Source organism: Phascolarctos cinereus, unplaced genomic scaffold, assembly GCF_003287225.1.
Source record: "Phascolarctos cinereus isolate Bilbo 61053 unplaced genomic scaffold, phaCin_HiC Scaffold_726;HRSCAF=1367, whole genome shotgun sequence".
Classification (NCBI taxonomy): domain Eukaryota; kingdom Metazoa; phylum Chordata; class Mammalia; order Diprotodontia; family Phascolarctidae; genus Phascolarctos; species Phascolarctos cinereus.
This window is the reverse complement of record NW_027556098.1, coordinates 46,044,209-46,060,968: the sequence shown is the minus strand read 5'-3', so window position 1 is coordinate 46,060,968 and position 16,760 is coordinate 46,044,209. Positions and strand designations below refer to the sequence as shown.

Genomic DNA, 16,760 nt, shown 5'->3' with positions numbered 1-16,760 from the left:
TATTGTTCTTAATTATCACAGACAGTTGTAGAAGGGTGAAAACAAACTAATAGATTACTCATAATTTGAGTAATTGTACTATGAGTTGTTTGGGGTCTTATTTTTGTAATTTGTTGAAACATCACTATTACATTTGAAAAATAACAGCTACCAACTTCCTTTACTGCCTTCCCTCTGCCCATATCCTTTTCACAAAAGTATAAATTGTCAGATGATCAAGTCTGACACTTGAAGGGTTGGAATATTCTTGTACCACTGCTTTGGTTTAGTTACTCTAGTTTCATGTTAAGCTTCTGATTCAAGCAACTATTGTCCACTACTAAAATTCACCTTTAATACATTTTAAATATAACAGGAATTTTGCTGGAATCAATATTTAATGTAAAGTTATTGTAGAAATTGTTTTAGCTAAAAATTACATGTCATACATTTCTGGAAATTGCAACATTTTAAACTTTTTAATTAGTATTCTCTTTCTTATATTAAGTTAATATTCTCTTTTAAACCAGTGTCTTTGTGAAGTGTCTTAACCAACTGTTGAATTCAAGTACAAAAAAGCAACTGTGAATTGCTTGATAGAAAATAAGACTCTCTTTTTGATGATTCTTAGATAATGCTTATGATCCTGATGTGAATGCTAAGCAGATATGGATTGATAAGACTGTTATAAATGACAACATATGCTTGACATTTACTGACAATGGAAATGGCATGACTTCAGATAAGTTACATAAAATGCTAAGGTAGGTAAAAATGTATATAGTTCCTTGAAACTGTTATTTTGTGTGTTTAGTTTTTTGACTTAGATTGTATTTTTTATTTCAAAGTGTGATGCAAAATCCATAAATGTGACAGTTTGCTTTCTGACCTATTTCCGTGTTGTTGATTACTCCTGAAGGGGGGGGAAATTTCCCTCTTCAGAATGCCGTTCTTTCCTTCACTGATATTTTTGTGTCATTCCTCGGGTTAAGGTTGTAGATAGCCCTGGAGTAGTAGTGGAACACACTGAGCTGTTACCATGTTCTCAACTAAGCTGTTGTTAATTGAGAGCAGATTTTGATGGGAGTATGGCAAACAGAAGGTAGGTAGGTCTGGGGAAAAGATCCTCTGAGGAAGCAAAGAATTTGTAGGATGACCAAACCTGGTTGTTGTAGTTTCTATTTGACTTTTGTATTCAGAATATATTATCAGAGGCTACTTTGTTAGATCAGATTATAGTGTCTGAAGAGATCAGACATCTAAAGATTATTGATTTTTTTTGCCTTCTGATGGCATAGTTTTACTATAGTAAAGATCATGTTTTTGAATCATCTTTTAGTAAGCTGATGGAATGTAAAACATTTCATGAATAGTTCTTGAATTATAAAACTCTTATTTTTTTATTTTGATCATTTGCTAGCTGTCTGAGACATAACTTTGAGAACTTGTGAACAAGTGCATATTATATATAAGTATATAAAGTTTTAAATATTTGCCAGATCTATCTATCTATGCCAGATATTTTGTGGGAAATTACATTTTTTTACAATATAAATCTCAGTGAGAAGATAGCATGGTTAACTTTGGAATATACTCATTTGGGGAGACCCAGAAACTTGAGAGGAGAGTCATAGTGGAAAAAAAAGTAGAAGTGTAAAGAGAAGTAAAGTTTTAGGGGTAATCTACAAAATACCAGAACAGAATGAGGTATCACAGGAGGCATTTGGATTTGATGACTTACCTGGAAACATGAATTTAGGTCTTTCAACAATTTATACATCTACTGGAATTCACTGGTTAAAGAACATGGAGATAGTTAATCTGGGGAAAAGAAGACTTATGGAGAAGTAATAATAATAATGTTTTTATAGCTCTTACTGTGTGCCAGACACTGTGTTAAATACTTTACAATTATTTTGTTTCATCCTGAAAAAAACCCTGGGAGGTAGGTCCTGTCATTATCTCCATTTTATACTTGAGGAAACTGAGGCAAACAGAGGTTAAATGACTTGACCAGGGTTACATAGCTATTAAGTGTCTGAAGCTGGATTTGAATTTGGGTCTTTTGACTCTAGGCCTATCACTCTATTCATATGAAACTTTATACATTCTTCGTCTCTTACCTCTGTACTCAATGGAGGGAACTGTGTTTCATCATTTATTCTCTGAGAACATGACTGATTATCCCTTCTAGTCAGAGTTGCACTTCCGTTTAGTTTATTTTTCATTTACTTTTATGATAATCGTAGTGTATATTGTTCTCCTGGTTCCATTTTTCCTTGCTCACATAAATTCATATAAATCTTTGGTTGAATTCTGTGTTGTTTCTTACAGTGCATTCATCTAATTGCTCTTTCAGAATATTTTTCTGTATCCTCAAAGGATATCAAAGATAGATGGAAATGTATAGCAGAACTGGAAACAAAAATCAGTTAGGCAAGGAATAGAACATAATATTTTGACTTATGTAATGATTAATAGGCTGAATTCAGAAGTATTGAAAGACCTATGAACTGATGCATTGTGAAATGAGAAGAACCAGGGAAACTATTTACATGATGACAACAGTAATAACTTGTGAGGAAACAACTTCGTAAGACCTCAGAACTCTGGCCAAAGTGACAGTCATGACTTTAAAAGAGCAGTGGGGAAGCCTGTTTCCTGCCTCTTGGACAGAGAGGTGATGGGCCAGATCTAAAGAATCAGATATGCTGTGAGTTGTGGCTGAGGTACAGGTTTGTTTTGCTTGATTGTGCATATTTGTTACAAGGAAAGTTTCTACTTAGGGTAGGAAGTAAGGTAAGTTAGTGGGTAGTGATAGAAAAAAGGAAGAGTACCAATAAAAGAGATTTTGAAATGCATAGAAGAAAAAAAGTCAGGCAAATTTTGTTACTAATTTGTTAAACTTGTTTTGTAAGCATTATATAATGCTTACAAAAAACTGGTGACAGAAATATGCGGTTTTTTGTACTTCTGTGTTCTTTGTATCTTTTCTTTTTTTGGGGGGGGTGGAGTGAGGCAATTGGAGTTAAATGACTTGCCCGGGGTTACACAGCTAGTAAGTGTCATGTGTCTGAGGCTGGATTTGAACTCAGGTCCTCTTGATTCCAAGGCCGGAGCTCTATCCACTGTGCCATCTAGCTGCCCACTTTATATCTTTTAATGCTTGTGTCTGATTGTTTTCAGTAAAAAAAGAAAACATTTTAAAAGACTTCTTTCACTGGATGTTCATCCTGTCCGTTGTTTTCCAAGTATGCCACATCTTACTCTGGACTTCTTGATACTGTCATTTGCTTGCATGATTTCACCTATTTTACAGGTGGTTTTATCTATTTTATGGTTTTCAAATTTCAAGCCCTGACATCTTTTAAAATTCTAAATTATTTTCTCCAACTCTATGTAAGACATTTCCTTTTGTATGTTCCTTTGGCATCCCAAACTCAGTATGTCCAAGAAAGTTTTCATCTTTCCCCTAAGTTTTGTTTTCCTTCGTACTTTACTATTTCTGTTATGACCATTCCCTGACTCTTCTGCGTCTGCAAAGTTATTTTCTACTCTTCTCTATCCATCGCTTTAATAACCTCTACCATGACAACAAAAGTGCAAAATTCTGTACTTATGTCACCTATTACTATTGAGAGACAAGCAGCACAGTGAAAAGGGTATGGGGCTCTGGAGTTGACAAGAGTTCAAATCCCACCTGATAACACGACTTTGGGCCATGACTTCCCTAGGTCTTCCTCTCTTCATCTGTAAAACTGGGGGGCTGGCCTAGCTGGCTACTGAGGTCTCTTTCAGGTTTTGTATAGCTAATCAGTCCGCAGGAATTTAGCAGCCTTTTACTGTGTTCCTAGTACTGTGCTTTTTAAGTATTTGAGAAAGGCAGCTCTCATTGGCATAACTCTGGTTATGGTATCAATTCTGTTCAGAACTCTTTAGTGTCCCTCCATTATCTACCAAGTAAAGTTCAGAAAATATTTTTTACTTGGATCTGAAGGCCCTCTTGGCCCCACCATTCTTTTTCAGCCTTACGTTATATTAGTAGTCCCATGTATATTACATTTTTAGCCATGCTGGTTTTCTCTGTCTCCCAATATTCTAAGTCCCTTCCTTCTGTGCCTTCACTTAGTTCTTGAATCTCCTTATTCTTGCTTTTGGTCTATTGAAATTTTTTTTAAACCAAACTTAAATGCAGCTACTTCCATGAAGCTTTCCTTTATCTTCCTGTTAAGTTCTCCCTTTGGACTTCACCCAGTACTTTGTGTCATCTTTTATAAACTGATTTTGACTTCTACTGTACTGTAAGGTTCGTGAGGCAGTCATTGTCCTACCTACATTTTATATTTCTCCTAGAATGCTCTCTTTAGTTTTGACCACATCACAGTTGCAGGGGACCGTATTGAATGTGGTCTGATGAAATTAACTGACAACCACTGAAAGAAATTCACATTCATTACTGACCAGAAATTTTTCAGTAAGCAATGTGACCAGCTAAGACTGAAGTGTAACTTGTGATTTCTGGTCAGAGAATTAAAGTGAAGGGGAAAATCAGAAGACGTACTAACCTAGGAAGCTGTGTACTACTGAGTTTTAGAAATCCCTCGAACCTTTTCAGATAAACTGGTCCCCCACCTTATACTTATGAAGTTGACTTTTGGAACTTAAGTATAAAATTTCACAATTATGCCTGCTAAATTTCATCTGATTAGATTTGGTCCAGCATTCTAGTCTTGGGAGAGTATTTTGGCTCCTTTCTTCTACCATGTTAGCTATCCCTGCCAGCTTTGTTTCATTTGTAAATTTTATAAAATGTCATCCATACCTTTCATTGAAGTCATAGAAAAAAGTGTCACAGGGCCAAGGATAGATCTCTGAAGTTCCCTAAAACTACAATTTAATTATTCTAACTGCACCTGTATAAGGGAAGGCTGTTTTATCATCTCGTTACTTATCTATAAAAACTACCCTTTTCTAGAGTTTGGTGATGGTAAATTATATGGGATGACCAGTTCCCCTTTCATCTCCCATGGCTCCTGTGATACACCTCACTCCTAAGGTTCTCCTGCCCTTCTAACTGCTCTTTCTCTGTCTCCATTCATGGTTCCTTCTCATATTTTTATTTCTGCTTGAAACATTTTTTCCCTCCAAAATCTTTTGGGAGAAGCAGTATGGCGTCAGTACGTCTATTTTCTCAATGTACCCATTGTTTGTCAGCCCCTGGAAATTTGATGAAATTAATGAAAATGCTTTCTCTCTGAGCTCTGTAATGGCTTCTTTTAATCACTAATTCCAACCCTCCCCCCCCCTTTTTGTGTATACTTTAATATATCTGCTGCTTCTGACAAATCTCATCATTCGGTATTCTTCTTGGATAGTGAGAAAATCAAATTGATTCTGATTCCCTTTTGTAATTCTCCTGTACCACCAGCAACATTTTGTAAAACTGTCTGAAGTCACATTTCTTTATCTTTAAGTTCAGAAATTTTTAAGTTTAAAGGTTCAGCTTTCCTATAATGTTTTCTTCTCTGGGTTAAGTTTAAAAGTTCAGCTGTCCTGTAAATCACTTTTAGTCAAAGGAAATTTGTTATCTCTCTACCACTAGCTGTCCTTGCACAATTAAAGGAAATATGTTATCTATATACCACTAGTTATTCTTGTAGGATGCAGGTGTGCACAATCAACCAGCAATTTCCTAGCAGCAGGATGGAAGGAAGGGTTGTTGCTAGCCCCACTTTCCTGATATAGATCCAGCCCCTAACTCTTTTCTGAATCTGTATTTACTGTACATCACTTTAGGATAATAAGTTTCATAAACTGATTAACTACAATTTTCTGCAAAGTCCTGCTCTAATGCCTCATTGTGGCATGGGGTCACCCTGCCAATGTCAAGAGAGACATGAAACTGGGAAGTATTATGCTTGCCAAAAATATTTACCACCGTTATGAAGAACAGTGCAGAATCCAAGTTGAAGAGATTTCTTGTGGATGGTGAGCTTGTCTAGATGCTGCTATTGGCATATCATATTGTACTGAGCCCGTATTACATGTAATGGAGATAAATAAAAGGCCTTTTCAGTAAGATAAGCAGTAAAGCAAAGATGTAATACGAGCTCTTCGTTTTAGATAGATGTTATGGGAGAACTCTTTCTTTTCCTGTTTTTTCAAACTGCTTATATAATATTGGAACTAACAGATATTGATTACTTAGTAATATATTATCAATTGATAGAATTCACTTGTAAACCTTTTTGGCCCTGGGCTCCCCCCACTTTGACAATTCATTTGTTACTTGTTTAATTTCTTTTTCTGAGATTGGGCTATTAAACTACTCTATTTCTTTTTGTTGATTTTGTCATTTATGTTTTTGTAAAGATTTATCCATTTCATTTAGGGTGCCAGTTTTATTGGCATATAATTGGGTGAAATAGCTTTTAATAATTTCTTTTGTTTCTTTGTTGGTGGTGAATTCACCATTTTTATTTTTGATACTAGTGATTTGGCTCCCCCCCCTTCAGAGTTTATTTTAATGATTTTTTTAAGCTTCTAGGTTTATTTTTTAACTTTCATTTTTGGCTAATCACTTGATTTCAAAGATTTCTATTTTGCTGTTTAATTAGAGTTTTAAAATTGATTAGTTTTGTACTTTTTTGTTGTTATTGCATACCCAATTGTTGGTCTTTTTTTTTTTTCTTCTCCATTTTGTTAAAGAAAGTGTTTGGAGATATAAATTTTCCCCTCAAGACTGTTTTGGTTACATCCTCAAAAATATTTGTATCTTGTTTCATTGGTGATTTTCTATTTAATGAAATAATTTATTTCTATGATTTGTTCTTTAGCCCATTTATTCTTTAGCATCATGTTATTTAGTCTCCAATTAACATTTAATTTTTTTCTTCAGAGAACCTTAATATGATTTGTATTTCTTTGAGATACATAAAATAAATTTTTAGTATTTTTTTCCTACATTTTTTAAACTCTCTCCTACTTTAAAATATTTTATTTATTTTTCCAATTACATCTAAAAACGAAAAAAAATTTTTTTTTAACGAAATTTTTTGAGTTCCAAATTCTCTCCCTTCCCTTAATGTCAATCTAAAGTGTTTATTTTTTGGTTAAACTTTTCTGGGTCTGAAAGGGGTACATTGAGTTCTCCCACTACTATATTAATGTGGTCATTATGTTTATAATTTTCCTAATATTGAACCAGTCCTGCTTTCCTAGTATAAATCCAGTCTGCCATAGTGTGTGATCTTTGTGTTATACTGCCATAGTCTCCTTGCTAATATTTTATGTAAATTTTTTTTTTTGCACCAGTATTCATTAGGGAAATTGAACTATAGTTTTCTCTCTTTTGAATCTTTCTGATTTAGGTATCAAGACTTTTTGTGTCATAGAAGGAAATTGGTAGGATCTTTTCTTTATGTGTTTTTTCAAACCATTTATGAATATTGAAATTAATTGTTCTTTAAATGTTTTGTAGAATTTGTTTGTAAATCCTTCTGGGCTTGGGTTTTTTTCTTAGTGTGAGTTCATTTATTCCTTGTTCAATTTCTTTTTTCTCTGATAGAGTATTAAGCATTAAGTATTCCATTTCCCATTCTGTTAATCTGGATAATTTATACTTTTAAGAAATATTCATTTATTTTATTTAGATTATCAGTTTCCTTGGCATGTAGTTGGAAGAAATAAATAATTATTGCTTTTATTTCTCCTTTGTTAATTTTCCTTTTTCCTTTTTGTTACCAATAGTTTGGTTTTCTTTTTTAAAAACTAAATTAGCCTTGGGACTTTTATCAGTCATTATTATTATTTTTTAAGCCGTCTTCTGGTTTTATGTATTAATTTGATTTAAAAAAATTTTTAATTTTGGTGAGCTCTCCTTTGATTTTCAGTATTTCTATTTTGGCATTTCATTGAGTATTTCAAATTTGTTGGTTTTCTAGTTTTTATTTTTGGTTATGTGCTTAATTCACTCATCATTTATTTCTGTGTTTAATTGTTGAAAGTGTTAGAGATTTTCCCTTAAGTTCTGCTTTGGCTGCATCCTACAAATTTTGATTTGTTGTCTCACTGTTCTCATTATCTTTAATGAAATTATTATTTCTCTGATTTGTCCTTCAACTCACCTATTCTTTTAGATTAACTTACTTAGTTTTCAAATAATTTTTAACCTTCATATCAAAGACCTTTTGAATATAGTTTTACTGAATCATAATTAGTAAAAGATTAATTTAATTTTTCTGCTTTTCTGCATTTTATTTGTGAGGTCTTTACGTCCTAATACAGTTTTCTGAAGATACATACCATGCATAGCTGAGAAATAGGCATGCTGCTTTCTATTTTCATTCAGTAGCATATCTTAACTTTTCTAAAACTCTTCATATCCTTAACTTCTTTCTTGCTTATTGTTTAGTTAGATTTATCTGTGTCTGAGGGGAGTAAACTTAGGTTCCCCGTTATTATAATTTTACTATTATTTCCTTTAATTCATTTAACTTTTAAAATTTAGGTGCTATGCCATTTGGTCCATGTATACATATTTTGTGTTTGTGTATTGATGTAAATTCATTGTCTACGTTACCTTTTACCAAAATGTTTCTCTGTTTATCTATTTTTAATTAGGTCTGATTTTGCTTTTACTTTGTCTGATATAATGATTGTTACTTTTGCATTTTTTACTTCAGCTGAAGCATAGTAACTTTTGTTCTAGCCTCTTATTTTAACTCTGCATTTTTCTATTTCAAGTTTGTTTCTTGTAAAAAACATTGCTAGAGTCTTGTTTCTAATCATTTTGCTGTCTTCTGTTTTATGAGTGAGTTAATCTCATTCATATTTACACTTAGTATAACAACATGTGTATTTCCTTTCATCCTGTTGTATTATACTTTCACTTTTTTTTAACCTACTCCCTCTTTGGGTTTTTCATCTAATTAATGTCTCCTTTAAATTGCCCTCCTTTATTCTCATTCTCTTTTCCTTAACCCCTTTCTCTCTTATTTTCCTGTTCATTAAGTTGCTTTTCTATATCCATCTGTGTATGTACATGTATTCTTCCCTCCTTTAACCACTTTAGATGAGAGTGAGGTTCAGGTTTTTCTTATTCTTCCCAATCTACTTTGTTGTATAAACTCTTCTTTGTTTACCTTATTTATGTGAGATAATTTTCTCCATCCTTCCTCTCCTTTCCCATTTTCTCCCAGTGTTTTCCTTTTCTCTGTCCTCTTTATTCTTCTTTTGAGATTACTAAAACAATCACTTCCAGGCCTCCTGACTAATTCTCATTTTTAAGGAGTTATTTTCTTCAGTAGGGTTTTGCACTTCTTTTCCCACACTATTAATGTTTCTCTTTGTATGAAATGTATTGAATTTTGTATAAGTATTATGTACAGTTACTTATATTTTTAATCTCTTTGATTCCAGTTTTGGCTTTAGTGATAAAGTTTCAATGAATGGTCGTGTCCCAATTGGATTATATGGAAATGGATTCAAGTCAGGCTCAATGCGCCTAGGTAAAGATGCAATTATTTTTACCAAAAATGGTGAAAGTATGAGTGTGGGCTTATTGTCACAGACCTACCTGGAATCTACAAAAGCAGAACATGTTGTTGTCCCAATAGTTGTATTCAACAAGGACCATATCCTTTTGGATGTTTGTTCTTAATGATTAATTATTGTTGATTGTTTTCTTAGTGTTGAAGCATCCCTAGTATAAATCCAACTTGGCCACAATATATAAATTGCTTTCTTTAATGAATTAAGGTAGTCTTTATGATGAGACTTTATTTGGACTATGTCCTTTTGATTTTAAAATTATGAAAAAGTTAAAGTTACTAAACGGATCCCAAATACCACATGAATTTCTTTTCATATAATTGCTGGTAATACAAATTTATTTCATCAAATATTTACCGATTGCATGTAAAAATTCTTTTTAGCATTCATTTTTAAAAATTCTTAAGTTTCACGTTCTTTCCTTACAATAATATTGATTATACATGTGAAGTCATTTAAAACATTTCCATATTAGCCATGTTGCAGAAGAAAACACACATGCACACACAAACAAGAAAAATAGAGTGAAAAAAAAAAACAATGCTTCAGTCTATAATCAGAATTCATCATTTCTCTCTCTGGAGATGGATAACATTTTTCATCACAAGTACTTTGGAATTGTCTTGGATCATTGTCTTGATCATAGTAATAACTAAATCTTTTACAGTTAATCATCTTTACACTATTGCTGTTACTCTGTACAATGTTCTCCTGCTTCTGCTCATTTCACTTTGTATGAGTTCATATATGTCTTACAAGGTTTTTCTGAAACCATCCTTTTCATCATTTATCATAGCACGGTAGTATTCCATCACAATTATATACCACAGCTTGTTCAGCAATTCCCTAATTGATGAGCATCCCCTCATTTTCTACTCCTTTAACACAAAAATAGCTGCTATCTATAATTTTTGTACATAAAAAAGTCCTTTTCTCTTTTCTTTGATTTCTTTGGGATATAGACCAAGTAGTGTTATTGCTGGGTCACAGGGCATGCACAGTTTCATGGTCCATTGGGCATATTTCCAAATTGTTCTCCAGAATGGTTGGACTATTTCACAACTCCGGCCAGCCAGCACATTTGTGTGTTAATTTTCCCACATCCCCTCCATCATTTGTCCTTTTCCTTTTCTATCACGTTAGCCAATCTGATAGGTATAAGGTGGTATTTCAGAGCTGTTTTAATTTGCGTTTCTCTAATCAATGTTTTAGAGCATTTTTATGTGACTATTTATAGCTTTGATTTCTTCTTCTGAAAACTGCCTCTTCATATCCTTTGACCAGTTTACAAATGAATTGGCAAATGGCTCTTTTTAAAATACATACGTGTGTGTGTGTGTGTGTATGGCTTAGTTCCCTCTATATTTGAGAAATGAGGCTTTTAGAAGAGAAATTTGCTGTAAATTTCCCCCCAGTTTTCTTTTCTTTTTTTTTTCCAGTTTTGGCTGCATTAGCAAACTTTTTAATTTCATATAATCAAAGTTAAACATTTTACTTCCTGTGATCCTCTCAGTCTCTTGTTCAGTCATAAATTTCCCTTATCCATAAATGTGACAGATTTTTCTTTGTGCCCCTAATTTACTTATTATTTCACCCAGTAACACATTTTTAAAGATTTGTGTTGTGTGTGTGTGTGTGTGTATGATATATATTTACAAACTAATCTGATTTTTAAAAAATACAAACTCTTAGGTGAAATCATCTGCATAGTTCAGTATGGTGCCATTAAAAAATTGAAAATACTTAGTATTTGGAGAAGCCATGACTAACTATAGTGTTCTCTTTGGTAGTTTACCAACCATTAATACTATAATGATTGGATGCTCATATTCCAAAGAAATAAAAGTGCAGCACCTGTAAAGTCCATTTATCTAAAAGAGAAGGAAAAAGGACTGTATAGTATTGGTTTGGAAAAAAAATGACACAACATAACTCTATTTTTTTGGTAAGCCATACATAAATTCTTAGCAATTCTAGAGATTATTGAAAGGAAAAAGGCTTATTTTAGGAAATTCTAGGCTAATTCTAGGATACCTGTGAATCCAGTTTCTGTTTGAACTATCTTTTTTAAATGAGGAAATAGTGTTTGTTTTACTATGCAATGGATTGATCTCATTTTGTTAAAACACATTGAAGATATTAAATCTTTAACTTGAGACATACGACAGCTCTTTAATTTAGCTGAGTCAAAAGCCAGTCTTAGAGCAATTCTGGAGCATTCTTTATTTTCTACGGAACAGAAATTATTGGCTGAACTTGATGCTATTATGGGTAAAAAAGGAACGAGAATCATCATTTGGAATCTTAGGAGGTAATGTATAAATCAGCTGTTAATTATTGGTACATTGAATGAAATATTTACGAGTACTTTTATTGAATTTATCCTTAATTGTATAAAGTTAAAATATAGAAATGCATATACACTGAAAAGTGCTCAGAATTATATGGCTCCATTATAGTTTTGCTTTTCCTAAAAGAAATTCATGAAGGACGTTAATGACTAATTACTAAAAATTATGGTTTTTGTGCAAATTGTTTCCCAGTCACTTTCCATGCTAACCACTTTCCATCCATCCCAACCACTGGTCCCCAAATCTCAGAAAGGAGTAAGGAAAAGGGGAGACTGGTTACTAAGTAAATGAGCTTGAAGTTTTAGGATGGGTGTGGGGTTGATCTATTTTGTTATCACCATTGCACAGACACATTTTTTAGAAGCAAGTGATTAATTGATGAGAAATCAGGATGTTAAAATGGGTATCCACAGCTTGAAATATGAAGGTCATACTCAAATACAGTTTTGAAACTTTGAGGATTCAGTTAACATTAGCAAACCAAACCCTATGTAGATATATATGACACATATTGAAAAAAGTGTTTCCAGAAAATGACAATTTTTTTTGCATTTTATTTTATTTTTTTAAAAAAATTATTAATTTATTTTGATTTATCAACGATCACTTCCATATGCTTTTGAGTTGAAAATTTTTCTCCCCCCTTCTTCCCCCCCCCAAGGCAGCACACAATCTGCTATAAGCTTTACATTTACATTCCTATTAAACATATTTTCACATTAGTGAAGTTGTAAGTAAAAATTAAAACCAATAGAAGGAACCATCAGAAAGAGGAAACAAAACTCAACAGAAGCAAAAATAAGTGATAGCGATTCGACTTCCATAGTTCTTTCTTTGGATGTGGACAGGATTTTCCATCCCAAGGCCTCTGGAGATGTCTTAGATCCTTGTAATGCTGAGAAGGGTTCAGTTTAACAATATTAGTCATCGCATAACATGGCTGTTATTGTGTACAAAGTCCTCTTGGTTCTGCTCACTTCACTCAGCATCAGACCATATAGGTCTTTCCAGGTTTTTCTGAAGTCAGCCTGCTCATCATTTCTTATAGCACAATAGTATTCCATTACATTCATACACCACAACTTGCTCAGCCATTCCCCAATTGATGGGCATCCTCTCAATTTCCAATTCTTTGCCACCACAAAAAGAGCTGCTATGAATATTTTTGTACATGTGGGTCCTTTTCTCATTTGTTTGATCTCTTTGGGATATAGCCTTAGAAGTGCTATTGCTGGATCAAAGGGTATGCACATTTTTGTAGCCCTTTGGGCATAGTTCCAAATTGTTCTCCAAAATGGTTGGATCATTTCACAACTCCACCAACAATGCATTAGTGTTCCAATTTTCCTACATCTTCTCCAACATTTATCCTGTTTTGTCATGTTGGCCAATCTGATAGGTGTGATGTGGTACCTCAGAGTTGTTTTGATTTGCATTTCTGTAATCAATAACGATTTAGAGCATTTTTTCATTTGACTATAGATGGCTTTAATTTCTTCATCTGAGAACTGTCTGTTCATATGCTTTGACCAGAAAATGATAAATTTTTAAAACCCTAAAAATTCTTGTTATTTCTGACTACTTTGATTACTTTCAGCTATCTGCGTGTGCATTTGGTTTACCATGAAAAATGGAACTTGTCTAATAGTCTCTCTCTTTTAAAAAAAATGCAGAGATAACAATGGAACAACAGAATTTGAATTTGATAAAGATAAATATGACATTAGAATTCCTGAAGATTTAGATGAAACAGGGAAAAAAGGGTACAAAAAACAAGAAAGAATGGACCAAATTGTTCCTGAAAGTGACTATTCCCTGAGGGTATGTATTAGTTCATTTAATTTTGGAAATGGTTGGAGTGTAGGGGGGACTGATGGTGGAGAGAACCAATAAAAGTTTAACTGTTAGTGTAAATTATGAAAGAATTGTGAACTTCATATATAGTAAAAATATTCTAGTCATTTTTAGAGTTCCAGAAGCTACTTTTTAAAAATAAGAGGGACATTAGACATGAATTGAATTTATTAATTACACTCAAAAGAAGTTACTGGAGTCACGAAGAATGTGGCCACACATATATTTGGGTCTGTGTTATTGTGAGATAAGATAAGCAACGCTTTCATTTCATTAAGTGGGGTAAAATAAACTCAAGCTCCATAAACATTTGACAATTTAAAATTTACCTATTGATTTAAAAAAAATTTACTTAGGAATTACTGAGGCTAATTCTATGATATCCCAAGTGTGTGTCATTCTTTGTTGAAATAGCTACTAAGAAAGCCAATTCAGAGGATCCCAGAGGTGGGTGGTATTTTTTTTTTAGTGTACCACAGATGTAATATTAAAAACAGATCAGATGTTAAACAAAAACCCCTCCTAAAATACCATTTCTGAACTCCTCTGGGCTAGCTTCTTTATTAACGTCAAAAATCTGAAAATAAAAAAATATTAAATGTTTAGCTTTGCATTGAATATCTCTTCTTTCCTCTTACTATTTAAGAACCACTGAAGAACTGTTTGCTTCATAAAAGTTTTCTTTTAGTTGTGGCATCAAAAATGGTATTTTTGAGAAATCTAGTTTATAGGAGATTTTGTTTTTGTGTTACTTTCCTTCTACTTTAATTTCCAAGATTTATTTAATTTTCTCTGCAGTTAAGATACAATGGTATAGAGCTTGAGGAATGATGCTTGTATTGATTCTACTTTCAGTCATTTCTTGTCAGTTAATACATTTTCATCTCTTGAATTATGCCTATAAATAAATTGGGATATCATAAGTTGAGGTAATTTGTGATTTTCTAGATTTCATTATTAGAATACTTTTGATATAGTTTAATAAAGATTTTGTTTACTTTAGTAGTTGTAAACACTGTACTCTCAGTTATGAAGTCTGGTATCTGCAGAGCACTTTAATCATTTCAACAATTGAATCATTTTGTTTTGAATCTTTTTATTCTTTTGTCTGCACAGTTGCTCTCTGTTTAGGTAATTACCTGTCCCCCGCTTCCCCAAGGCATTTAAAAAAATTTTTATCCTTAATAAAATCATGCTATTTAATGCCAAAAAAATGTTTAATAATGTAAAAGTTTTGGGATATGTGAACCTTTTAATCTCTGGCTCTTCTTCTCTGAGGCCCTACTTTCCTGACTGGTAAGAGCCTCATTTTGCCTACTGGCAGAACCTCCATCTCACTCCCTCCTCCCCAAATCTGAATCTACCCCATAGCCAAATCTTTGGTTTTACTTCTTAATTCCATACAATCATTTATCTTCTCCCCACCCCCCAATACCTTTCCTTGGACAGTGATAAAATCAGCTTTGCCACTGCTCCTGGTAGGGATTTGTCAGTGTAGTCCACTAACTATGCCCTGTACTTTCCAAAACAAAAACCCATCCCTGGCATGCCCCCCCCTCCCCCATTGGAATGTTTCAGTGAATGAAAGTATATAGATGCATTAAAGTAAATTTTCTTCATTCTTTAATTTGAAAATGTGTTAATTTAATTTGAAACAAAGATCATTGAACTGTTACATTTGTAGATCTGAAGGTTCAAAGGTAGATTTTAACTGTCAGTTTGTGGATATTTAAGATATTTTTATATAACTATATGCTAAGAATTACTGATGGTTTGGATATGCTTCGTTTTGTATAGTTTGGTAATTCATCAGTATCAATAATTAGAAAACATTTACGTCTAGTTTGTCAGTAAAACTTTTGCTTAGACTTGAAAACATTTAACATTTTACAGTACTAATCAGGAACTTGAAAATATACTCTTCAGTGTATTTTAAGTTTTGAAGACATAAAATGAATGGTGAAACACCATAAAATAATTTAAAGAAAAAGTGCTGTTTTTATTTACTGCTGAAGTTGAAATTTTTTTTCCTTAAAAGCTTATTACAAGGGGCAACTTGGTGGCACAGTGAATAGAGCACTGGCCTTGGATCCAGGAGGACCTGAGTTCAAATCCAGCCTCAGACACATAACACTAGCTGTGTGACCCTGGGCAAGTCACTTAACCCCGTTGCCTAGCCAAAAAAAAAAAAAATTAAAAAAAGCTTATTACAGTAATCTCATTCATTTTTAAGTTAAAGAATTAAGATTATTTCTCACTAAAAGCAAATCAGATGAGAGTTATAAATTAATGTATCTTATGAATTTGTTTTATTGAAGATGATCTAATTCTTCTGTAAACAAGGATGTGGGGGCAGCTAGGTGGCGCACTAGATACAGCTCCAGCCTTGGAGTCAGGAGGACCTGAGTTCAATTTTGACCTCAGATACTTGACACTTACTAGCTGTGTGACACTGGGCAAATCACTTAACCCTGATTGCCTCACCAAAAAAAAACAAACAAAAAACAGAAAAAAACCCCAAGGATGTGTTTGTTTTTAAATATACCAATAATGATATGTAAATATGAATTTAATGTTTGTCTAAAAATGGAAATCATTGTTATTTTTCAGGCTTATTGCAGTATACTATATTTAAAACCAAGAATGCAGATCATTTTACGAGGACAGAAAGTGAAGACACAGTTGGTTTCCAAAAGTCTTGCTTACATTGAGCGTGATGTTTACAGACCCAAATTTTTAGCCGTATCCTTTGATTACTCTTCATATTATTTGTATTAGAGATAAGCTAAGATTATATCTTGCAAAACATTTCAAATAACAGGAAAATTAAGTGGTGAATTTTTTTTTACAAAAAGAATCAATTAGGCCCTGGTTCTGAGAGTTTTATGGAAAATGACATCTTGAAAAAGTATAATTCTCAAATTTGTGAAAAGGCAATGATATCATTGGGTTTTAATTCTGATTCAAGCAAGATGTCTTTGTATATAAGAATATCATTTGAAATAGACCTCATAGGCTTATTTT

General features: G+C 32.9%; 1 protein-coding gene across 1 annotated transcript in view; it reads left to right on the top strand.

Annotated features, from left to right (window-relative positions):
* The window catches only part of MORC3 (MORC family CW-type zinc finger 3), an 80,369-nt gene that overhangs the window by 33,431 nt on the left and 30,178 nt on the right, over positions 1 to 16,760 (top strand). Inside the window, exons 3-7 of the mRNA XM_020995973.2 lie at positions 611 to 743; positions 9,400 to 9,614; positions 11,695 to 11,842; positions 13,556 to 13,703; positions 16,347 to 16,478. Coding sequence (XP_020851632.1) covers positions 611 to 743; positions 9,400 to 9,614; positions 11,695 to 11,842; positions 13,556 to 13,703; positions 16,347 to 16,478 — 776 coding nt within the window. The remainder of the gene's footprint in view (positions 1 to 610; positions 744 to 9,399; positions 9,615 to 11,694; positions 11,843 to 13,555; positions 13,704 to 16,346; positions 16,479 to 16,760) is intronic.